Source organism: Melitaea cinxia, chromosome 23 (genome assembly GCF_905220565.1).
Source record: "Melitaea cinxia chromosome 23, ilMelCinx1.1, whole genome shotgun sequence".
Classification (NCBI taxonomy): domain Eukaryota; kingdom Metazoa; phylum Arthropoda; class Insecta; order Lepidoptera; family Nymphalidae; genus Melitaea; species Melitaea cinxia.
The window spans coordinates 5347545-5373051 of NC_059416.1; the positions used below are offsets into that span (position 1 = coordinate 5347545).

The window sequence follows — 25507 nt, forward strand, 5'->3', positions numbered from 1 at the left end:
CTCACTTCAAATTATTTAATTACAAATCAAAAAAGTCGTTGAAAAATATTCTTTTATCAATATTTTCAAACTCCTGTATCTTTTGATGTATACAATATTTTAAATTGCTCAACGTGTTAAAGAACTGCTCAAGTTGCATTTATAATTGCTCAAGTACAGTTTTGAACGGCTCCACTCACTCTTCCTGAATCTTATTATCTATTATCTATATATATGTGTATATATATATAAATCAATTGCTGTTCTTTAGTCTCGCTAAAACTCGAGAACGGCTAAACGGATTTATCTTATCTTGGTCTTGAAATGTTCGTGGAGGTCTAGGGAAGGTTTAAAAGGTGAGAAAAATTCGAATAATTTCCGGGAATACCCTAAAAACAGCCCTTTTCTTTTTCCCATACAAACGTTTTCTAACTAAAATGTAGAGTCAATTTGAACTTTATTGCTAGTCAATAAAGTTCATGTTAAATAATATATTAGGGCGCATTTTACGTAAGTTATTAATGATTAAAGTGATCTTAATCGTAGACCGCATTTTACATACAGTAAAAATTGTATTAACTAGCTATTTCACATTACTAATTATATTCTTGCGGGGGCGTTAACAATGGAAAATTCCCATTTTTAAATTATATCTCTTATCGACTCCAAATTTGGTACGAATCTCCTACATATGTGATCATAGAAATGATCAATGAGCGGATTTTAGGATAACTCATCCCCGATAAGGATTTCAGGGGTGGTCGTTAACTAAACGTACGTAACTCCGAAACTACTGAACCAATTTTTATCATATTTTTGCACGCATCTATAATTTGGTCCAAGTTGGGAGATCGGGTTATTTTTTATCTCAGTCGGACCCGGTAGGTGGCGCTACTATCGGTAAATAAGCTATCAAATTGGGTAGCTGTTTTCCGGGCAGGATTATATTTATTTAAAAATTAAGGGAAGTGGATCTGTTCCAAACTATACTTGAGCAATTATAAATGCAACGCGAGCAGTTTTTTAACACTTTGAGCAATTTAAAATATTGTATACATCAAAAGATATAGGAGTTTGAAAATATTGATAAAAGAATATTTTTCAACGACTTTTTTGATTTGTAATCAAATAATTTGAGGTGAGCAATTTAAAAGGATAACGTAGTTGAATTGAGCTATTTAAAATCGAACGATTAGCATCTTTTAATTACGAATATCCGCAATTTCTTTGGCTTCCCATCATTGTCTATGCGCATCTGCAGCGCTCACTTTATCGATATAAACGTTAAATTTGTTCCAACTTTATATATTTATTTAAAAATTAAGGAAAGTGGAGCTGTTCAAATCTGTACTTGAGCAATTATAAATGCAACTTGAGCAGGGTTTTAACACGTTGAGCAATTTAAAATATTGTATACATCAAAAGATATAGGAGTTTGAAAATATTAATAAAAGAATATTTTTCAACGAATTTTTTAATTTATAATTAAATAATTTGAGGTGAGCAATTTAAAAGGACAACGTAGTCGAATTGAGCTATGTATCGCTTAGTATTTTTTTTTTTTTACAAATATCAATATTTTATTTGTTCAAACTATTTATATTTATTTAAAAATTAAGGGAAGTGGATCTGTTCCAAACTATACTTGAGCAATTATAAATGCAACTTGAGCAGTTTTTTAACACTTTGAGCAATTTAAAATATCGTATACATCAAAAGTTATAGGAGTTTGAAAATATTTGATTTTTTTTTTTTTAAATTTTGATTTTTAATTATATAATTTGAGGTGAGCAATTTAAAAGGACAACGTAGTTGAATTGAGCAATTCAAAATCTATCAATTAGTATTTTTTTTATTACACATATCATTATTTTGCAGGCTGGGGTGGGGTAGGTCGTTTTATCCGTAGACAGAGTAAACTACTAGAGTTTACTCTGTCTACGGTTTTATCATAGATATTTGAAAGAAAGCGTTCAGTGTTGTCAGTTTCAACTTTACGCCCATGGAGCATAGAGAAAATGCTCTATGTTTACGCCTATAATTGTAAAACTTGGATATGTTCCAATGTGCACTGCGACCACTTTACAATGTGACATCAATTTAGTATACTGCAAAGCCGTTCCTACATAGTCACTGGTTACTATTTAAAACGTAACTCAATCCCGCATACTGTCAGCCGCATTTTTTGACGCAGCATTCAAATTTCAAATCAGTATATTAAACAGTTTTATAACTTATTAAAAAAACTGTTGCTATTGTACCATCAAATAAAAAATGTTTTAATTAATAGTAATTCTAAACTGCATTTATAATATAATAAAAGTAAGTAGTTTTTCATTAAAAAGAATATGTTTTTAAATTTCTCATCTATCATCATATATTAAGTTTGTGTATAAGTTAATGTACAGATGTGTAAAATTGGACTTTTTTCAAATTAATATATAATATAAATATGTTTTTTTTGCATGATCAAAAATTTCCTGCGTAACTTTCAGCTCTTATTGAACATTTTTAACACAGTCTAATATGGTTAATTTTTGCAATTCTTCCGTTGTTTTATCTATTAATCTAAACTAATTACAGAACATTATAATTTTGTGATTAAACTGGAGGTAGTGTTTAAAAGACGTTTGACAGTTGGCATTCGAGGAGTTTTGACTGATCACGTGATCAAAGTACTGCGAGTACCTTACCTCGAAAACACCAGTGCTCATGGTAGAATATGGCGGCGATTTATGACGTCATATACCTATTTCCCTAGGGTACTGCAACAGTATACTGGCAGTCCATACCGCCCGAATTTTTTTACAGTGATAGCACTGTGTAGTGCTTGCAGTGTATATCGGAACATACGTTTATAAAGATAAAAATAAACTACCGACTACAAATTTTTATATGGCTACATTAATATTATATTAAATTAATATAAGCCATTTCACAATTTTTTGCTCTGCAAGTTTAGATAAATTTGGTCGCATCGCGCAAATCGTACGAGCCGCGCGATCTTTGTGCTACTAAGTATAGTGTGACAACCAAAAAACCGTCTTGATCTTTTTCTAATGTATAATAAAAATTAATAACTATGGTATTAAATGTTGTTTAAATAATTAATTTGTTAAAAACTTCAAGTATGTATATAGCAACAGTCAATAAATTTCAAATAAAACTAAAAAATCAATTTTATGAAACATTTTTTTTAATTGATTTAGTTTTTTGAGTTTACGAATGAATCTAATATTAACGATATAAATAAAATAGCATTTTATTATGCTCCAGAAAATCTGAGTGTGAATGTGAGTTGCATAGGTTTGGATGCAAGTAGACTATCAAATTTTGCCGATTTTAATTTATTTATAAACTCAATGACACCGACAAACATATTAATTAACAAATAATAAGACAGACAGATTTAAATACCCATTTGTATTGATAATGCTAGAAAAAAATTAATTATACATTTGTTTACAGAAATTATCATTATATTATTTTACAGTAATTTTCGTAATATATTTTTATTTTTATGAAAGTATCAAATGTGGTTTATCCACTATAACAACAGGCGCTTGGCGCGTGTGAGCGAAAGAGACGGCTGCACAAAATTTGGCGTAGACCTTACCTCTAAGAGCGCTGGCGCTCGACTGATTTACTAGGCTTGATGCGTGGTAATATACCTATACTATCTTTTTGTAATTTAATATAAAATGTATTAAAAATGATTACATCTTTTAATTATTATTTTTTTGTATTCCTTAATGATGTAAGTTTACTTTCATGAAGATAGTTTGTTAAAATTTCTTAGTTTTCTAAGAAAAATATCACTTTTAAAATTGTACTTATTTGGAAAATATTCGTAATTTTTTTTTTTTTTTTTTTTTATCGATTAATAGAGATACAAATGGAATAAAAATCTGTTCTAGTATTCAACAAAATTATATTCACCATATTACGATATCTTTTTAAAATGGTTTCAATGTAGAGGTTATTGAAAAGTAGGGCCTCAAAGTATACATTGCGACCGTTTACCCAGGGAGGAGGCTAATGAAAAGGTTAATAATTTTGTACACACAATATAAATCATAATTCTGATCCATTATTTTACTACAACAAAGGTTGCTGCTCTATTAAATTTCAAAAATATAAATTACGTTATTGCATCCAATACTGAGATTAACGACGTCAAAATATTACAATTTCGCGGATTGTTAGGTACCGATTTTTGTGAAATGGCTCTTAAGTGTTAACTGTTAACGAAAAGATAAAGACATATTTTGTCATTTCTTTATAATATGAAGATGTCGATCATAATTCGTTAATAAATGTTAAAATTTTCCGGCCCACATAGAGCAATGTACCTATATCACCCATCAGCTATTTACAGTCCACTGCTAACCATTGGCCTTCCCTAATGTTCGCCACTCCATCCGGTCCTGCGTCTTTTTCTTTCTAAGGTCGTCAGTTCACCTGGCTGGAGAGTAGTTATGCTCCTTTTGCAGAGACGTAGTCGCCATTCGAGAACCTTCCTTGCCCATCGGTCATCGGTTCTTTTTGATTTGGCCTGCCCATTGCCACTTCAGCTTGCAGATTTTGAGAGCTATGTCGGTGACCTTCATTATATGTATATAAGTAATATACCTATGGGGCGCACCATATAGTTATATCTATATTGACATGTAAACGGTAAAAAATGATTACGAACCAATGTCTTCATATTTTTACATTATATATTTTAATTTAAGTTTTGTTTCAGCCAGTATCTAAATATGAGATAAAAATACGAATACAAACTTAATCCGTAAAAATTAACAAGCACTGCCGTTATAACTTTTTATTTCTAATTATAAATAAATTTACTTAATAAAAGTGTTTGGAGATACATGTACAGTTAAAAAATATTTTATTTTTTTATATATTGGAATTAAATAATATGTAAATTTTTATTCCAACTTCTTAAATTAAATTTAAGTACATAGTGTTAAACTTTTTCAGTTATTTGTCAATAGCAGCATCTTTTGGACACAATATTCTATCATGTTCTCGTCTTTCAAAATAAAAGTTGATATCCTTTACAACCTTACTTGACTCATGTTTACAACATATTTTACCACTATACTAGTAAACGTAGGTATATCAAAGTTCGTGAGTAAAAGGCGATTGAATCTCATTTTTGATTCTACCCTCACTAATCAACGTGTACTTTATAACAATTTAGATAAAAACTTGAAACGGAGAGTTGCTATTATTGTAAAAAATAAAATGGATAAATATTATAAAAACTTTATATTATGCGGAGAACTTAACTATTGTTGTCTTTTGTGCCAAGAAAGTTTTATTCGGAAATATTATGTTGATAAACACCTGGTATGGGAGGATCACAAGAACAACATGAAAAAACAAGAATATTTTCCTAAGTTCAGAAAAGATTTTATTTATAAGGTATTTTCAAGTTCTATTATAAAAATGTTTATGCTAATTAAATAATTTACACCTCCTCATTACTATTTAAGTTAGTAAGTAGGTATACTATTTACAAAAATAAAGAACACCCATGTCGTTAATATTAATACTGATTAGATCCCTACCATCATGGCTAATGTAAGCCAACTTAAGTTTTTAACTTAACACTAATTTTGATTTGTGTTAACAACGTCTTAGGTAGGTATATGAAATAATGCCACGTGTAAAATATAATTTTACCTTGTGGTTCTGACCGTTTACTAATTGTTTAATATTTTGTTAATATATGTTTTAGATTCCTGATGGCAGATTCTATTGTGAATTTTGTAATTTAGCTTTTAAAACAGTAGAGGATCATATTAAAGAAAAAACACACCAAGACTTAAAAATTTCGAAGACTTCAGCAAATAGAAGGTCGTCAGTTGCTAAATATATAGATAAGTTCACAATAAAAATATCAAGCGAAAAAATTACAATTGCAAACTGGCACGGTTTAAGTTTAAGAGATAATATGTGTTTGTTATGTAATGAATCGTTTGGAATACTATTGAAACATATAGCATCCTATAACCATGTGGTAAAACTAATAGAATCTGAAACTATATCAGAGAATGGCAATCATTACAGAAAGGTAACTTTTTTTTAATAATCTATAGTCATAATAGGGACAAACATGTTTTAACAAATTCTAAGGCGAGAACTACTTAGGCTTAACAATAACTGTTTGTCATTTCTCAGTACTTGACATGAGCGTACCCAGGATTTTTTATGGGTAAGGAAAAACAAATAAATCTAAAAACTCTATAAGTTTTCGTTTTGTTTACTTTATTTACTATCTCAAGTACCTACATCAATAAAAGCTTGCGGAGACTTTGGCTAAATTTATCTGAAATCTTCTTAAAATCTAAAATATCTTTTATTATCTGTGAGTTTGTGTGGAGAAAATGCCCCATCTTGCCACTGAAATACAAAATCTACGCTGAACAAGAATCAAACCCGCGTCACATCAAAACTCTTCAAATTTCGCAAAAAAAAAAAAACTACAAATATTACGTAAAATTTTAATATCTCAATTAATTTTGGCGAATTGAGATGAAATGCACCAGAGTTTAAATTAGACAATTACATCAATCTAAATTGTGATCAGCGCATCAAAATCTTATTCAGTAGTTTTAGCTTGAGACATAATTTCTAAAAACAATATTTTAGACTTCTTTTGGCCCTATGAAGACACTTCATAGAATTTTACGCCAATATCTCCTACGTAATACACATCAATCAGTTAGTTTTTTGTTTTTTTTTTTTTTATAGATATAGATTTTCTTTGGTTTATTTTATAGCAAGGCACAAATCGTTTTTATTGCTTATGTGAAGCATTATTAGGCATTAGGTACACTGTCGATAAAATTTTAATAGGTGCACACGACAAGAACCAGCTTTAAATTAAACAAAGAATTATTAAAATCGTTATATCTACTAAAAAGTAATGAGGTAACGTAACACACATAACAAAAATTTTTTTGAATTGAGGACCTACTCCTTTTTTGAAGTTGGTTAAAAATGTTTTTATCGACATATTATATAGAAGACATAATATTTTCATTGTTCCGTTTTATAGCAAGGCAAAAATAGTTTTTATTGCTTCATCTGCTTCAAAGTATATGATAAAGATGATCTTGATGCACATTGGACTGAATGTCATCAGAACAGTCAGAAATTACGCGAAGAAAAAGATAACAAAGAAAATATGAAGAAAGCATTGAAGACCAAAATAACAGACTTGAGAGCAAAGTTGAGAGAAAAAAGTCAATATTTTAATTTCGACGTTGCAAATAAAGCTGTTTGCTTACAATGTAAAAAAGAATTGGATTTAGAATATGACGCCATGGAAAGCCATATAAGGAATCATGAACAAGAAAAAATAATAGATGCATTTCAACGAACCTTCATAGACAGGGGCAAGAGAAGGGCTGAGTTAGCCGATTATGGCAAAAAGAATTTTATAATGTTAAATCGAGGTGGTAGTATGGGTTATTGCACCTTATGTTACACATACGTGTCTGCTCACATCAATGTTGCGAAACAACACGTAGAAGGTACGATACACAGGGGACACTTAGAGCTCAGAGGTTTGATACAGGAACAAAAACATGAAGCATTACCTTATGAACTCATTTCTCAAAAAAACTTTGTTGAATTAATGCGTGGTCCGCATAAAATTGATGACATGAGTCTAACATGTATAAATAATGATATATGTGTGAGTGTTATGAGTTACATGCTAATTTCTAGAAATTATAATTTCAATGACGATATATTTAAGTGTTACTGTTGCAATGAAATAGTGAGTTGCTTCGACTTGCACAAACACACAAGCCTTAAGGAGCATAAAAAAATTATCTATGAACTTAAAGTTTTACTTATACCTACAAATGATGGTATTGAATTTATTCGACAGGTAATTAAAAGCTATAAAAATTTATATGGTATTTAAAAATGCACTTTGATTTCCTACTTTTATATTGATTTTAATATGGTAAATTTATTGCATTAAAGTTTTGATGATGCATTGTTTTCGTTAAATATGGAAAAAAATCAGTTTTTATGATTGATGCTGGCGGAATATTCGTACCTACAGCTCCTACAAGTGTTAAATTGAATTAGTAAATGTTAAAAAATACGTTAAAATATAATTTAATCGGTTCCAGATTCATCCAAATCTTTATCATTGTGGATATTGCCATACCGTCTTTCCATTTTGGGAAAATGTAAAGAAACATTTGAAAAACTTTAAGCATAGGGAAAACCGAATAAAGGCAAAAAGGTTAAGTTATCTATGCAATGAAGCCTTTGATAAATATCCAGAACTTTTCTCCAATGCGATGCAGTACAGAAAAAGGACTCTATCAAATTCTTCCAGAAAAGATTAATATTAATTTTTTTTATAGGTAGTTTAATTTTTGACAGTAATGGTTTTTAATATCTATGTAAAAAAAAGCTAATAAACTTGTGATTTTTGTAACTGTAGTTCATTTCTAATTTATTTAGAATCATATGTATATAGTAATATTTTAATAATTTACTTTTCGTGGTTACCCTATAAAGTTTAAAGATTACAGTAAATAGAATGTGGAATTGGAAGTATAGAATTTTAAAGTAGGTAATAATATTCAGATTGCTACCTATTGTACCTTAATGTTTTAAGCAATTTAGTTGTCATTCGGTCATTCGAATTTAGTTTAGCCTGATATTGGTGTTGGCAAAGTATCTAAATTACAAAAGAATTTGATTAAAAATTCAAAAGACCCTTGCAACATCGCAAGATATAACGTGCTAGGAAGCTACTCATTGAAACTAACCTAGTGAATTCAAACATGGCGTCTGTTTTAAGTTTTCGAAGAGTTAGGTATCTGCAGCATAAGCTGGTTGTAGTATCAGATCAACGTTTCCAAACGATTGTAATTTTAACTATTAAAGGCCAGATAATCATATGAAAATGGAAACAAATCTATTTTTCACCTTCTTGCATTCTTTAAATGCCTTACGTCATTGCCTATTCTTTAAACTGCTGGATCGATTTTTGCCACCAAAAGAAAACTCGTTTTTTTTTACCTACGAAAACCAAAATCGGTTCGAAAGCTATAGTACCACAGACATACATTTGCGTTGAACTTATAACGTACAACACTCTTTTTTTCATCTTTTGGGGGTTAAAAACCTAAAAGTGTAACAAAGCAAGTTAGACGAGTGGGAAACAAGACTCCAAAAAAATCTTTCTATGTTAACTTTAAAACTAAAAGCTTCAATGAGCTTTTAGTTTTAAACCTTAATATTGGAGCTTAATCTTTAAACAAATGTAACAATATTTTTTGTACTTTAGTGTAGCAAAGTTATTCATTACTATATATTATAAAAACCGATTTCAATTACATCCAGAAGTAATACAACATAAGTAGAGGAAAAAAATTAACAAACGCACTAGTCGTCACTACGATTTTCAAGGGTTTCCCTTGATTTCTCTGGGATTCTATCATCAGATCCTGGTTTCCTTATCATGGTACCACACTTGGGATATCTCCTTTCCAACAAAAAAAAAAAAAGAATTATATATTTATATATTAGGTATGTATGTATGTATGTATGTATATGTGTATGTATGTATGCAAGGTTGTATCTGTTTATGTATGAATTTATTTGCTCATGTATATACTAAGCCACTAAAGTTTTTTTTTTTTTTTCCTACGCCTCCGAGTTTTATGTTTCGGAGTCCTTATTAACAATTGGTATAGTTTGTGTCTAGGTCTCTTTTATCATACTTCTCGCTTTTAATCCATTACACTATCATTCCGCATTCCAGTTTCTTCTTTTATCCATCCGCATTCATTCACTGTGGGGTATTTCCCCTCATCAAATTAAATTATCATTTCTATTTAGTTCTTATTCTATTTCAATTTTAAATATAAAAAAAAGAAATATTAAACTTTAAATCTAGTCCTCTTTTACCATACATCACGCTTTTAGTCCATTAAACTATCATTCCGCATACCAATTTCGTCTTTCATCCATTCACATTCATTCATTTTGGGTTATTACCCACAAGTACAAAAAGCAAGCCTATTTACAGTGTGTAGCGCTAAGCTAAGTGGAGCGGGGAGGGAGCTAATATTATTATATTTTATTTTATTATTTAATCTTTTACATTTTCTAATTACATTTCTAACTAATCTACATTTCTAATTACAGTTAATTACCTCGCTTACACTTATGACTATAAAACTAAATCTAAATTTACAAAATTAACTTACGAACTATTCCTTATATTATGTATCCTTCGCTATTATGTTGTCTTAAATATTATATACAATATTTACACAACATAATTTTCTAATTTTTGTTCCTATTGTTTACCTTTATTGCAGCATTTTTACAAAACTGCAGGAACAGCTGCTCTAGCATTTGTGTTTTCTAGCAGTTTTGGCAAGGTATTTTTAGTCAATTTTGCTCTCAACCGACTTTCAAGACGCAGTCTCTCGTATTCTATGGTTGGGCAGTCCAGGAGGACGTGGAGGACAGATTCCGAACACTCAGGGTCGCAGACGCACGACGGACTCTCCTTGCACTTGAAGCGGTACAAGTACTCGGAGAATCCGCCATGCCCCGTCAACACCTGAGTGACAAACCTGTCCACCTTTATTTTACCTATGATCCTGTGTGCGGCCGTCGCGTCAGGGAAGAAGACCCTGGTGATGCCAGCCGTTTCGCCGGCCCGATACCGCTGGTTCCATTCATCAAGCGATTGCATGCGAATGCTCCGCTTGATGAACGAAACCGGGAAGCCACTAACGTTACTTTATATTTCCTCCTTTTTTTCTTCTTTATCTGAATTTTACTAATACCCGATTTTGCACACCTACAAACCTTAGACTCAGCCTATAAATAAAAACTTTGCAGCTGACCATGTTTTACTTGGTTTCGTCGCATGATGGTCAAACCTTGTGGCAAGTAAACCATTCTTCAGATTGTGACATAACATAACATATTTAATTAAAATTATATAGCGAGAATATTCGTTAAATTACTTAAAGACTACTGAAGATAAATTTAAAAAAATAAATTAATACCTAAATCTTATTATTCGGTGTAGGATTACCTACATAGATGATAAAGATATATGGATTTAATGACGCTCTACTTCATGCAAAATATTACCGATGTATAAAACACAGTTTATACTTAAATAATCTTGTTACAATGGTAACTGCGGAGTTTATTGCTAGTTCTTTTCTGCAGAATGTGTATTCCAAACCGGTGGTAGCTTCACTTTTAAAAATAATCAAAATTGTAATTTTTAAAATGACGAGGCGAAGGTGCTTTTGAGGCCTGTTTGAATAAAGATCATTTTGATTTTGATTTTAACCTGATAAATCGTGATGAGTAAATAGCCTAACGTTTTTATATATAGGTACCTACGTATAGATGATGTACACGTAAATTTTTTAATTTACATCTTATCACAATTTTTTCTTAGATGTTAAAAAGCTTGAGATTAAATAATTTTTCTCTATAAGATATTAGGAAGATACATAGTAGTTGAATTTATGCCGGTCAATGGAACGTTTATAAGCTGTTTATTCAGATTAAATATAGAATGCTATGATATGTTGCCCGAAACAAAAAAACAAAAAAAAAAAAATAATCACCACTGATAAATTATATTTCGTTTAGTAAAAATTAGATTGAAATTAGTAAAGGTAATATACTTAAATAGACATAGGTAATGATACCACATAATTATTATATGTATTATTACACTAGAAAACATGTAAAATATTTTTCAAATTTTGTAATAATATCTAAGTATTTTGTATATTTTGTAACATATTTTCACACATACGTAACACATATTAGTGTGTGTGTGTGTGTAGTAGTAGAAGTGGATTGAATCATGTTGCTATTCTACCCTCACTAACTGACGGGCAATTTACAACGATTTAGACAAAAAATTGAAATAGTGCTTCGTTATTATAACAAAAAATAAAATGGAGAAATATTATAAAAACTTTATATTGTGCGGGGAAGTTACCTATTATTGTATTTTGTGTAAGGAAATCTTTAGTGGTATTTACACAGTTGAAAAGCATCTTAAATGGGACGCTCACAGGAAAAATGTTAAAAATCAAGAGTACGTTGCTAAATTTAGAAAGCATTTCATTTCTGTGGCCATAGGTCAGAATATGATAAATACAAATTCATTACTTTACAGGACGAGCAATTAAATTATTGAGGAATCTTGAGGGCACTGTTTTAATATGACACACTCGATATATGAAAAAGAAATGATGTTCAAAAATAAGGAAATGTATTACTAATTTGTAAAAATACTTATTATTGATTGTGGAATGTGTAGTATTTATGTATTTTTTTCTTTTTTAAAGTAAGGTTGCACTTGTCACATTGTGATCAAAAGAAGTAGGTAGTTATCATGTTATGATCTTAAATGAAAAAATATGAAAAAAAAAATTCTTTATTTAAATTGAAAGTAATACAACAAAATGACAATGCAGTATATTTGGCATATACCATTGCGCTTGAAGCAGCATTAAAAAAAAGATAATATACTCATTAAAAGAATAATTTCTATTCTGAATCGGAATCACAATCACTAATATGTGATGTGTCTACTACGTCGTTGTCAGACTTTATTACATTCTTATAGAAATCGTGGTATATCGGGTCAATGTACTGTAATAAAGACAGAATATCGTTGTGTTTTTCTTTACTTATTAATAATGGCTGATTGTACGCCTTACGAATATCCAGCACTGGCTGATTATTGCGACTGGCTCTGACTTTCCTCTTCATGTCACATATTTTAAACTCGTCTTCCACTCGCAGTGAATACTTAAAAGAAAAGACACAAGGATGTTCCTTCTCGACACGTATCCAAAATATATTACGCCACAGAAAAGGATCGTTATTCTGATCTTTGGTCTTCTTTATAAGCGATTGCTTTAGAATGCTTGAAAATGCGAAAATATCATCTTGTGACAATTCTATTACAGTGAACTTACTGCTGACCATTCTCACAAGCATGTACCAGTCATTTGGAATTGAAATTCTTCCATTATATTTCTTCTTGGTACGCTCGATTGAGGCATGGTCAGCATCACATTCTAAATGTGTGTGACCAGGAACCAGAAATTTATGATCTATAGTCTTCAAACCAACTTTCTGCGTAAGTATGTAGTTATATACAACAGGTAATGTGTTGTTGCGGGTTTGCCCAGGACATGTATCTGAATAAATAATAACTTGCTCTGTTTCTTCGGGCAAACTCATTATGAACATTTTTAGACAAGATGCTATTTCGTCGGCACCACGCTGCGCAATAGCTTCATGCCACATGAAACAAGTAGTTTTCCCAGTGTTACAATTTGTGACTGTAAAATTAAATGTCCATAACTTCCTTTTGTAAAATGCTACACTAGTATTTAAGTATGGTGTAGCGAGACATTGTTGTAAATCACACACAGCGACAACGATAGTATTCCCTGAAGACTGGGCACGTTGTTTATCGAAAGATTTACATTCGTAATGGAAATTGGCTTTATCCTGATGAGCGACGTGTTCGTCGTGTAGCTTCATTTTCTCAGTGTCATTTATTGTAATTTTTATTTTTGCTACAAGTGTATCACAAGTATGGCAAGTATCGTTATGTGGCTTTTTAAATTTTAAATTGAATGTATTAAAAATATTCCTATATGTAGAAAGGCTGACTACTTTTGTAGTTATGTTGTCCATGGTATGTTGTTCTAGGTATAAGTTATACATTTTTTGTAAATTTAACCCAGTCTCAAGGTATTTTTTCGTAGTGTGTCGTCTTGAATAGTGGCTTTCGTATGCAGGAAAATTAGAAATATGTTTACGTACATAGTCTATTGCTTCATTTGAATGTTTAATTTTTGGCTCATGTCTGCCTCTTTCATCCCGTCCAATGATACTTGTAGCTGACTTTTTCTTTTTGTTAATTATGCCATTCACAAAACCACGATTCTCACCATACACGTTAAGAAAACAGCCTTGACAAACTTTTACTAAATTTCCTTCATTTTCAATAGAGTACTCTACAGATACTTCCCTTTTCTTTTTGTTTTCAACCTGTTTAACTCTATTTGGCTGTGTCAATAGTATGTGATTACTCAAATGTAAACGTTGCATATCTCTGGTTTCCATAGCGCGATAATCCGTAAAAACTTTTTGTAATTGTGCATTTGTAAAATTAGTTTTACATTTTAATCAGCATTCTTTTAGTACACCTACAGATTTACCCAATATTTTTTTCCCCGCTTGATTTATGTATTCTTCCCCCTTTTTTATTTTTTCTGTTCTTTCCTTACGTAGTTTTCTTTGCATCATACCGACACCACGTTTCCTTTTTCCTCTAACGTCATCCTGTGTTTGAGAAACCAATACTGAGACAGCAATGCTCCCAATACTTCTAGGGGTAGATGTCTGGCTAGATGACGATGACGACACGTGTTCGTCATGTGTACCAGCAGGAATCCAAGTACAATCCTTCACATCGTCATCAGAACTATAATATTCGCCGAGAGAAGTACGATCAGAACTATAAGCTCGATTACCTGACGGGCCAGACAAAGATTGCAAAATATCCTGCTGAGCTACTGGAGTACCTGACGGGCCGGGCAGAGATTGCAAGATATCCTGCTGAGCTAATGGAGTAGGATCTCTCACACTTTGTTTCACAGCTAAATCCTAAAATGAAAAAAAAAAGTTAGGCCTCGATGCCCGTATTTTATATTTTGAACAATTACCTACTTAAGTTAACGGTCATTATGTTTTGTTCAGAGTTAATTTAATATAAAATGTATACTAGGCCCAAGCAGTCATATTAATTTTTACAATACTGCTCACTAAAATGCCTACTTACTCTCGCAAGGAACACTGACACGCTTTCAATAAAATAACAATAAAAATAATTTAAACATACCTCTGAATCTTCTTGCCCCATAGCTAACTCCAACAACTTCTTACAGCGAGCACTCATCATTTAAACAGTAATTATAACCTACATTAATGTTGCTTCACCGGCGAAATAACGAAAACTAACAATAAACTGCGAAGTGTGCGGTACGCGAAACAATCATGATACAACACGATATGACATGTTTCCCGCCAATGGAGTAATTTTTGATCATAAGCTGATAAGTGTGCTCTTGTCATATTCTGATCAATAAAAAGCGCGTTCTCCTTTCGGTCAGATCTAAATAAAATCACTTATCGCAATATGATCAAGACAAAAGTTGAAATATAAAAGTTATCATAATTTGATTAGTATTCAATACAGCAGTAATATTTTGCATGTAGTTATCCTGATATGACTATATGAAAGAGCATCTTTTAGAGATAATTCCTATATTAATAAGTCATATTAAGCAAAAATGCACTTATCATATTCTGACCTATGGTCACAGATTTATAAGGTACATTCCTATCACTGTTATAATTTAATTGTTAAATTATGTCTTCCATTAGGTTTTAATTAATTTATAAATATATATTTTAGATTACCGAGAACCGATTCTATTGTGAAATTTGCAATTTAGTTTTTAAAAAAGCAGAGGATCATATAATGGAGACTACACATCAAGATTTAAAAAATTCTAACACTTTCGCCAAACAAAGGACGTCAAATGTTGACAAATTATTATCGAATGAAAAACTCGCAGTATCTACATGGCAAGGTTTAAATAATGATATGTGTTTGTTATGTGATGAGCCGTTTGGAGTAGTAATAAGACATATTAAGTCCTTTGACCATTTGGTAAATCTATTACAATCGGAAACTATATCAGAGAACGGCAATTGTTACAGAAAGGTAATATTTTATTAATTAGGTAATCTACGAGTAAATAGTAAGTAGATAACTACCTTAATATAATGTTTTGCATTCCAACAAAACAATTATTATGTGTTGAATAAAACACACAGCGTTGTATGAAGAAGCAGTATGTGAATTTCCTTCTTTATACGGTAATAAATGTTGCCACTTACCAGAAACAGTGTAGATTTACCCTTATTCAACCACCAGTGTGCGTGCGGTCTTAAAACTTCGCGCGCTGACATTTGTTATCTGTTACCTCATAGCGTCTTCATTCTCTGGTAGTTCTGGTACCAGCAAGTCCCTTACTCCAACGCTGTGTGTTTTATTCAACACATAATAATTGTTTTGTTGGAATGCAAAACATTATATTATGTGCTTTCCTAAAACACACAGCGTTGTATGAAGACCTGTTTGTTATCTGCTGGTGGTTGGTACAAATGCTATGTGATTAGTCAGATCTAAGGATGATATGAAAGAAAAGTCATTCTAAAATAATAAAGAATTTATAAATGATAACGTCCCTCTTTTCAGATTAACAGGTAATTTTGGATCATCTGAGGTTGATTAATTAAATACTAAGTAGTATTAGGTAGTAACATTAATAGTATAATCTTTCTTAGAAGTTAAGATAAAAATTTAAGGATAAAAGTAATTAAGTAACATTTAACAAGAATTAAATAGTTTAAAAACAAATCAATAATTGTCACAACTTGAAACTACTCTTGTATCGGTTTAACATTAATGTAATAACAATCACTTTTAACAATGAGATCTTTTAAACATATGTTTGCATTGAAATTGGCTTTCCCTTATCTATATCAACAATGCTATTTAAAAGAAATTAGATATAACATCATTAGTATCTCTTATCATGAGATCTTTTAAGCATAATTTTTAATTTAAAATTGTTTGTCTTATTTATTCCAACAATGTTGACGTGGCATAATTAGTATATTTTATAATGAGATCTTTATTTATATAAGTATATACATCTATGTATATACATATATATGTATAATTTTTTATTTTATTTATTATTATTATTTATTTATTTATTTATTTTTTTTTTACTTATGTAATCAAATCAAATAATTGAAAAGTTTTTATTTAGTAAATCTTCATTTCCATTTTTAATTCTTACCTTTTTACAGTAGAATTTTTTGAATGTCTGGGCACTTCTCCAATTACCTCTGTTGAGGATTTCCTCCACTGGTCTATTTTCTAACCAGCTTTTGGATGCAACTGCAGATCTGATACTACCTGGTGGGGCGTTGATTTTTGATTCTTTAAAGATAGTTCTTATCCACCCGGCAATAACTCTCCTTGATGCTGGTTTAACTGTCCCCGTTATTGTTATAAATAAGCTGCGTATATTAGTTGCTCTTCGCCTGCTTTGTGAAAATTCTCTTAGTAGATTTATATGTCCTACTGGACATAATCTGTAGTCAGGGTGTTTAAGCAGTTTCCAACCGGATTGTCTGCTCTTTTCTGAATCTGTCTTAGAGCCAAAGTTCGGCCATAGCGTTATACTTTTCTCATTGGATTCAAACTTGTCTTCAGCAAACTCTAGTAATGTCAAGTCGTGTATTCTACGGCCTGAGGCAAGTAATAAAATAAGTGCAGTTCTTCTTGAGATCTCAAAAAATGTATCTAGCTTTGTGTCTATTTTAAGCCATTCAAATAGTATTTTGGTGTCCCATATAGGAAGGTTGTGTTTTGGAGGTTTAGCTAGGCTTATGGCTTTGAGAATTTGGTTGATAAAAAAATTTTTTGAATAATTTTCATTAGTGTTTCCGCAGTATGTTAAGATGGCCGATTTATTTACTAGTATTGTTCGGTAGGCTAGATTTTCTTTTAGAAAAAGATTTGCTAAGAATCTTGCTATGTCATTACCCTCTGGGTATTTAGGGTTGATTTTGTTATCGCTGCACCAATCTAACCATCTTTTTATAGGAGCTTTATATGTGTTTAATGTTGATCTACGCCAGCTGTTATGTAGTAGTTCTTTCTCTTTTAGACTCCAGTGTGTGACTTTATCGGACCACCCCCAACTATCCAAGCTTTTAGAGATAATTTCATCACTTGTGGTGGGCACCTGCCCGTTGAGTAATCTTTTAGTGTCTTGTGTAGATCCTTTATCTGTAGTGGTTTTGATAGAGCTCTTGCTCGAAGGTCCGGTAGCCAGAAGCACTGACTCCACTCCGGTGCTATAATTATATATTTTCCTTTGGCAGTGTTTAAGTGAGTCAGGACACGAGGCATTAGGTTCGGAGGGGGGAATACCCATGCTAGTTGGTAGTCCCATGTGCGACTGAATGCGTCCCAGAATTCTGCAGATATATCTCTTGAGTCGATAGTTACATATTTGTTTACCACTCTTGTGTTTTTTGAAGCAAATAGGTCTATTATTGGAGTTCCCCACTGTTTGAATATCTCCTGTGTTGCTTTTGGACTCAAGTGCCATTCTGGCACTGGTCGACCCCTTGAGAGACGGTCTGCTATTCCATTCAGTGGTCCTGGGAGATATGACGCTGATAGAGTTATGTTGAGTCTGTCCACTAAGGTTAATAGTTTGGTTGTCAAATTCAGGAGTGGTATCGAACGTGTACCTCCTTCGTTTCTCAGATAAGCCACTAGCGTTCTGTTGTCCGATTGGACCAGGATGTGAGCTCCTTGTAATGTTCTGTTTTTCCTGCATATTGACCCGTATACTGCATACATCTCTTTTAGGTTTGAGTGCCACCTTTCTTGTTCGGGAGACCACTGGCCTGACATATAGTCGTTGTTTAGATGTGCTCCCCAGCCCGCATCCGCTGCGTCTGTTGTTAAGAAGTGGGTAATTTTTTTCTTGTGTATTGGCACCGAGTTTTGGTTTACTGTTTTTGCCCACCAATCGAGGTCTTGCAGTACAGGGATCGGTAGAACTTTTCTTTGTGATGGTTTTTGTTGGTGGAACTTTCTTAGGAATATTTGTAGCTTTCTGCAGTGTAGTCTGCCTTTTGGTACAGTTATATTTGCAAAATTGAGCATTCCCAATAGACGCTGTGTCACTCTTAGTGATAAGTGTTTTTTCTCTAAGGCCCCTGTTAGACACTCCTTTATTCTTAAAGTTTTGTTTTGAGGTAATTGAATGGTGTTTTCTTGTGTGTTCCACTCTAGCCCCAAATATTGTAGGGAGTGGGTAGGTTCTATAATTGACTTGTGATAATTTATGTGCCAGCCTAAATATTCCAGGATTCTCAGTGTCTCCGTGACCTGAGAAACCAGGGAAGAGTGGTCTTGATTCGCCAATAGGTAATCGTCTAGATATACTAGCACGCGTATACCTCGGGATCTTAGGGTTTCCGCAACCCAGTTTGAGACAGTTGCAAACATACGAGGGGCCGAACATAGGCCAAATGGGAGGGCTGTTAGCTCTAAGATCTCTTGTTTGTATACTATGCGAAGGAACCTTCTGTGTGTCTCCGAGACAGGTATGTGAAAGTAAGCTTGATGTAGGTCTATCTTTACCATCCAGTCTTGGTCTTGTAAAAAGTTTGTGACATCTATGTGGGAGATTAGTTGGAAGTGCTTGGTTATTACGTACTGATTCAGTCCTCTCAGGTCGAATATCGGGCGGTAGGAACCATCTGTTTTTTTGTTTAAGAATATCTTTGAATAATAACCTGTGTTTATTTTTTGAGGCTTCACTAAAACTTGTATGTCTTTTAATTCTTCTATCATTTTTGTCATCTTTTGAGATGGTTTTGTATTGTACTTTAGTTTTATATTTCTGAATGGGTAACAGAGTGGAGGCTTGGATCTGAAGGGTATACGGCTTTTTGTTATGAGTTTTAGTATAGTTGTATTGGCACCTAAATTTCTCCATTCGTCTATATGATTCTTTAGGCAGCCTCCTATAAACCTTCTCTGCTTGTAGTCATTTTTGTTTAAAGGAATTTGAGTTCTGGGCTTGGTTTCTACGAAAGGGCTGGTTCCTTTTAGTGATCTCTCTGCTATTCTTCTCTGTTTTAGCCGTTTTATATGAATATTTGGGATATCTTTTATATCCTTGTTGTCGATTGAATGTAGGTTTTTTGTCTCTAATTTTTCTTGGTGAGTTAAAAATAGGTATAGTACCTTTTAAGGATTGGATTACCGGTGCTAGAGTCTCCCGATTGAATAAGTAGTCTGAACTTGGGGGAATATTTTCTATTATATTTCTGACACTCTGATTATTAATTTCTTTAAGTATTCTGTTTCGCCTTATTTCAATGCATTCACTTCTTTTTCCACAAATTACTTGCATGGTATTTTCAAAATTTTTGTAACTAGGTGTTCCTGCTCCGAAGGTGCTAACCATTTTATCGAATAATGTATTCGGTGTGAGGTTGTTAGGTTCAGTTGAGGCCCAGTCTACTATATTCTGTAAACCAGCTTTCAGTTGCTGTCTCTGATCTAGTATTGCATTTGATAAACCCGCTAGAAAATTCTCAGTTGTAGCTAGGAAGTCTTTGTTCCTGTTCAAATAGTATAACTCCTCATTAATTTTTAAACCTATAAATCCCGGAGAGGCCAAGAATGATTGTAATACTTTTTTATATCTAATACCTTTCCAAGCCGGTGAGTCAAATTGTTGTAGTTTAGTTAATTCCTCTAGTCTTTCTTTGTTAGCTGGGCGTACAATTGCGTTTTCATCATGATTAGTATTTATGTTACCCAAATCAAGGTTGTTAATTAGGGAAAAAGGTTTTTCCATGAAATTATATTGGGGTCTTGAATTATTTGTTAAACAAGTTTTGTTATTCAATAAATTTTGCTTTGATTTGTCTATATATTGTGGTAATTTTTCTATATATTCAGATATATAACTTACTTGTTGTATCAATGCGTCGACTCTGGGGTCGCTCTTATCGTGAGCACGTGCTAATTTTTTCGTGCACCTTCTTCGCTTGCGAGGTGGGGGAGATGTGATACCTTCTTCATCCTCCGAGGAAGAAGAATTGGGGCGGGTATCGGTACCGGAATGCTCCGGTCTCTGCTCTTCCTCCGAAGCAGCAGATATGTTTGTAATGTCGTCCTCCGCGGATTCGTTCGAGTCATGATACTTTTCTTCAGTTGTTTTCATGTTGGATATAACTTTTTAATCTGTTAGATATTACGTCGAGCACTATTTTGTAAGATTCAGGTGAGCTGTGTGATTATTCAGAATGTTTTGTGAATTTTGTGATTATTACCGATGTGAAAATTGATGTTGTTGTTTTAAAATTTATCCCCAATAGGGAAAGGCAAAGGACTATAATCCATACAGCCTAGTCTGAATTTGTAAGTTTCGTTCTGATATATCAAAAGGCCGGAGCCAAGTCTGAAGTAACTTTATTGTTCTCTGTGAAAATTGATATTTCGATGTTAACTCTATGAAATTCACAAATGCTATGAGGTAACAGATAACAAATGTCAGCGCGCGAAGTTTTAAGACCGCACGCACACTGGTGGTTGAATAAGGGTAAATCTACACTGTTTCTGGTAAGTGGCAACATTTATTACCGTATAAAGAAGGAAATTCACATACTGCTTCTTCATACAACGCTGTGTGTTTTAGGAAAGCACATAATAATTGTGTTTTTAATAATTTGCTAGCAAATAATTGTGGCGTCGTGCTGTGTGGCTACGGCACTAAAGAATTTAGCCACCCCCTCTCTTCCCGTGGGTGTCGTAAGAGGCGACTAAGGGATAACAAGGTTCCACTACCACCTTGGAACTTAAGAAGCCGACCGATGGCGGGATAACCATCCAACTGCTGGCTTTGAAATACACAGGCCGAAGACGGGCAGCAGCGTCTTCGGTGCGACAAAGCCAGTACTGCGGTCACCAACCCGCCTGCCCAGCGTGGTGACTATGGGCAAAACACATGAGTTCACGTTATTTTTAGCGTAAACTTGTGGAGGCCTATGTCCAGCAGTGGACTGTATAGGCTGTAATGATGATGATGAAATAATTGTGTTTACAACGTAGGTAGACGAAAAAATAGTCAAGTAAATACGCACTATCAAAGATTACTCCAAAAGTTGTAATCAGATATCAATGAAATTTAAATGTGACCACATGATATACATTAGCTTTCGATTATATTAAAAATTATCAAAATCGGTACACCCAGTAAAAAGTTGTGCCGATTTTCGAGTTTCCCTCGATTTCTTTGGAATCTCATCACCAAATCCAGGTTTTCTTATCATGGTACCACACCAGGAATATCTCCTTTGCTACAAAAAAAGAATTATCAAAATCGGTTCATAACGACAAAGTTATCCCCGAACATACATTAAAAAAAATGTATACCTTCGAATTGAGTAACCTCCTCCGTTTGAAGTCTGTTAAAAAAGCTTTTACTGTACACTGTCAACTAATATAATGTACACTGTGATGTAAAGTGTACACAAGTAATATAACGCAGGTGACTACCTAATAATTTAAGTTGTTTAGTTAATTAAATACGTATACGTTTACGTTTTTTTTTTAGTTAAGTAAATACGTATTCTGAAGGATTACTCTCTTGATAAAATTTAAATAGAAAATTTAATAAGAACCAACATTAGATTAAACAAAGAATTATTAAAATCGTTACATCCAGTGAAAAGTAATGAGGTAACGTAACACACGTACCTAATAAAAATATTGTCGAATTGAGAACCCACTCCTTTTTGAAGTCGGTTAAATGCTGTTTATCTATTTAATAACACATAACATTTTCATTGTTTCGATTTATAGCAAAGCGCAAATCGTTTTTATTGCTTCAAATGCTTCAAAGTATATGACAAAGATGATCTTGATGCACATTGGACTGAATGTCATCAGAACAGTCAGAAAATAAGCGAAGAAAAAACTAACGAAGAAAATATGAAAAAAGCTTTAATGAAAAGTCAAACAAAATCGACTGAGACAAATGTATTAAAAAGGACAAGAAATAAATATTTTAATTTCGAAATGGAAAATAAGGCTATATGCTTAAGGTGTAAAGAAGAAGTAGATTTAAACTATGAAGCAATAGATGGCCATATAAAGATTCATGAGAAACTACAAAATATTGACCTTGAACGACCTCTCATAGACAAGGGCAAGAGAAGGGCAGAGTTGGCTGATTATGGCAGAAATAATTTTATAACCTTAAATCAAGGGGGGAGTAAGAGTTATTGCACCTTATGCTGCGTGTACATGTCTCCACATATCAAAAATGCGAAAGACCATGTAGGAGGTTCTTTGCACAGGGGGCATTTAGAACTCAGAGGTTTGATACAGAAACAAAAACATGATATATTTCCTGTTCAACTCATTCCTCATAGATACTTTGTTAAAGTATTACAAGGGCCACAAATAATTAATGGCGTATCTGTAGTTTGCATAAACAATGACATATGTGTGACTCTTTTGAGTTACATGCTAATTTCTGCCAATTATAATTTTAATGACGACATATTGAAGTGTTATGGTTGCAACATATTAATAAATAGTTCGGATTTCAAAATACATATAAAATCCGAAGAGCATAAAGCAAATGTCTGGAAATGTAAAGTTTTACTTATTTCTGTAAAATGTGTTGATGAATATATACGAGAGGTAATTAAAGATAATATTAAATACTAGCGACCCACCCCGGCTTCGCACGGGTGCAATGCTGATACTAAATATACTACGGAATGTCTTTATTTATAGTATGAAGCTAGCTTATAGCATGGTTATTAATATAATAACAACAATCAAATATGCGTCGTTAGATTACACGTTGTTACAGAATGCGTTGAAGAAATAAAGGTTCACTGCTCGTTCCCCGTAGGTGATAGCGTGATAATTTGTAGCCTATATGTTGACCCCACTTCTTAATAATATTCGTGACAAATTTGAAGTAAATTCATGCAGTACTTTTTGAGTTTATCCCGGACATACATATAGACAAACAGACAAACAGACAAAAATTCTAAAAACTATATTTTTGACTTCGGTATCGATTGTAGATCACAATAGAATACGGGTATTCTTTTAAAAAACATACTTGTACACACATGGTCGTCTGTTCCTATGGTAAGATACTCAATGCTTGTGTTATCTAAGGTAACAACCGACTGTTATAGTTATTTAGTTTTTTTTAATCTTTCATAAAAATACATAGAAATAAATAATACATGTATAGGAACCGAACCTGCAATCCGCGTAGCAGAATACAGGGCCACTACAAAGTGCGCCAACGAACCAGTCCATATACATTTATAATTTATATTAAAAAAATTATAAACATAATAGCATATAGATATAAGTATATAAATAGCTGCACGAACAACCAAGCGACACTCAACGATCTGCATGGAGCGGGCTCTTACCTTCTCATCATCACTTCAGTCTGCGATAGCAGTCCACTGCTGGACATAGGCATCCACAAGTTCGCCCAAAAAATGGCGTGAACTCATGTGTGTTGCCCCTAGTCACCACGCTGGGCAGGCGGGTTGGTGACGCAGGGCTGGCTTTGTCGCACCGAAGACGCTGCTGGACATCTTCGGCCTGTGTATTTCAAAGCCAGCAGTTGGATAGCACGCTATAGGACGGCTTTTTAAATTCCAAGGTGGTTGTGAAACTTAAAAAGAACTCACCCCTTGGTCACCTCTTACGCCGTAACCATACAGCATATTTTGTTCTAATATTTACTTATTTGAAGTTACGTTATTGGTCAATAGAAGTGTAAAAATTTCATTTTTTTTTAAATATTAATGGGTAAAATTAACATTTAAATCCATAGTTGAACTGAATTATACCTAAAATAACAGAATATGTTATGAAATAGTTAAAATAAAAAACTTTATTGATTACAGGTTCGTCCCAATCTTTATCATTGCGGATATTGTAATTGTATCTTTCCGTTTTGGGAAAATTTAATGAAACATTTGAAAAGCCTTTTGCATATAGAAATGCGGATAAGTAAACCAAAGTTTACTGGTGGTATAATGATGCGTCAAAAATATTAAGACATGTGACGGAGTTACGGAGGAGACGGAGTAAGTACCTCCTGTGAGAAGTTGAAAGTCATCATTTTACAGAAAAGTAACAGCTAGATTTCAAAATAATCTTGTTCTTGAGCTTAGTTTAACGCATGTCTTCTTTTGTGAGGTAGGTAGGTAGGTATTAATTTTTAAAATTGTAGGGCATATTCGGCTCAAACCGGACAATTTTTCGATGAGCTGGATGTCTATTATAATTTTTTTTTTGTGATATTTCGTAAGGTTATGACAAAAACATAAATTGATTGTTATTAATAAACATATTTTCTTCTCTCTATTTTTTCTTATTTTTTATGTAGGTAGGTACTCACTCACGTTATAAGTTTGCGAGCTCAAAGTTAAGGTAAAAAAAGAATGTCAAGGAAAGTACGAGCCTCAACATGGTAAAGTCCTGGACTATCTTGTAAAATGATCAAGACGCCTTGTATCTTTCAGTTCATATAATAATAATATACTAGCGACCTACCCGTTTGCAAAAACTGTCAGTGTTTCTCTACTTTAGTATGCATGTATTATATTTATAAACCTTACTCTGTAATCACTCTATTTACTAAAGAAAACCGCATCAAAATCCGTTGCGTAGTTTTAAAGATCTAAGCATACAGACAACGGGAAGCGACTTTGTTTTATACATATATTAGGTATA

At 32.7% G+C, this 25507-nt stretch overlaps 2 protein-coding genes across 2 annotated transcripts; both read left to right on the plus strand.

Annotated features, from left to right (window-relative positions):
- Positions 1–5244: 5244 nt before the first annotated feature.
- LOC123665246 lies at positions 5245–8460 on the plus strand (the record flags this gene model as incomplete). Its single annotated transcript, XM_045599575.1, has 4 exons — positions 5245–5412; positions 5729–6064; positions 7052–7891; positions 8142–8460. Coding segments are annotated over 4 exons (1566 nt in total), but the record flags the coding sequence as incomplete, so codon positions are not given.
- Positions 8461–15519: 7059 nt separating this feature from the next.
- Positions 15520–25122, plus strand: LOC123665157. Its single transcript, XM_045599501.1, has 3 exons — positions 15520–15832; positions 22586–23431; positions 24676–25122. The coding sequence occupies exons 1-3, from the start codon at positions 15587–15589 to the stop codon at positions 24826–24828; spliced, it is 1245 nt and encodes a 414-aa protein (XP_045455457.1). The 5' UTR covers positions 15520–15586; the 3' UTR covers positions 24829–25122.
- The last annotated feature ends 385 nt before the right edge of the window (positions 25123–25507 follow it).

What these genes read in the sequence shown, in the direction of transcription:
- LOC123665157 (XM_045599501.1), top strand. Translation starts at nt 15,587, where the DNA reads ATGGAGACTACACATCAAGATTTAAAAAATTCTAACACTTTCGCCAAA. An exon ending in ACGGCAATTGTTACAGAAAG is followed by an intron (nt 15,833 to 22,585) that starts GTAATATTTTAT and finishes TTCGATTTATAG; the next exon opens with CAAAGCGCAAATCGTTTTTA. An exon ending in TTGATGAATATATACGAGAG is followed by an intron (nt 23,432 to 24,675) that starts GTAATTAAAGAT and finishes TATTGATTACAG; the next exon opens with GTTCGTCCCAATCTTTATCA.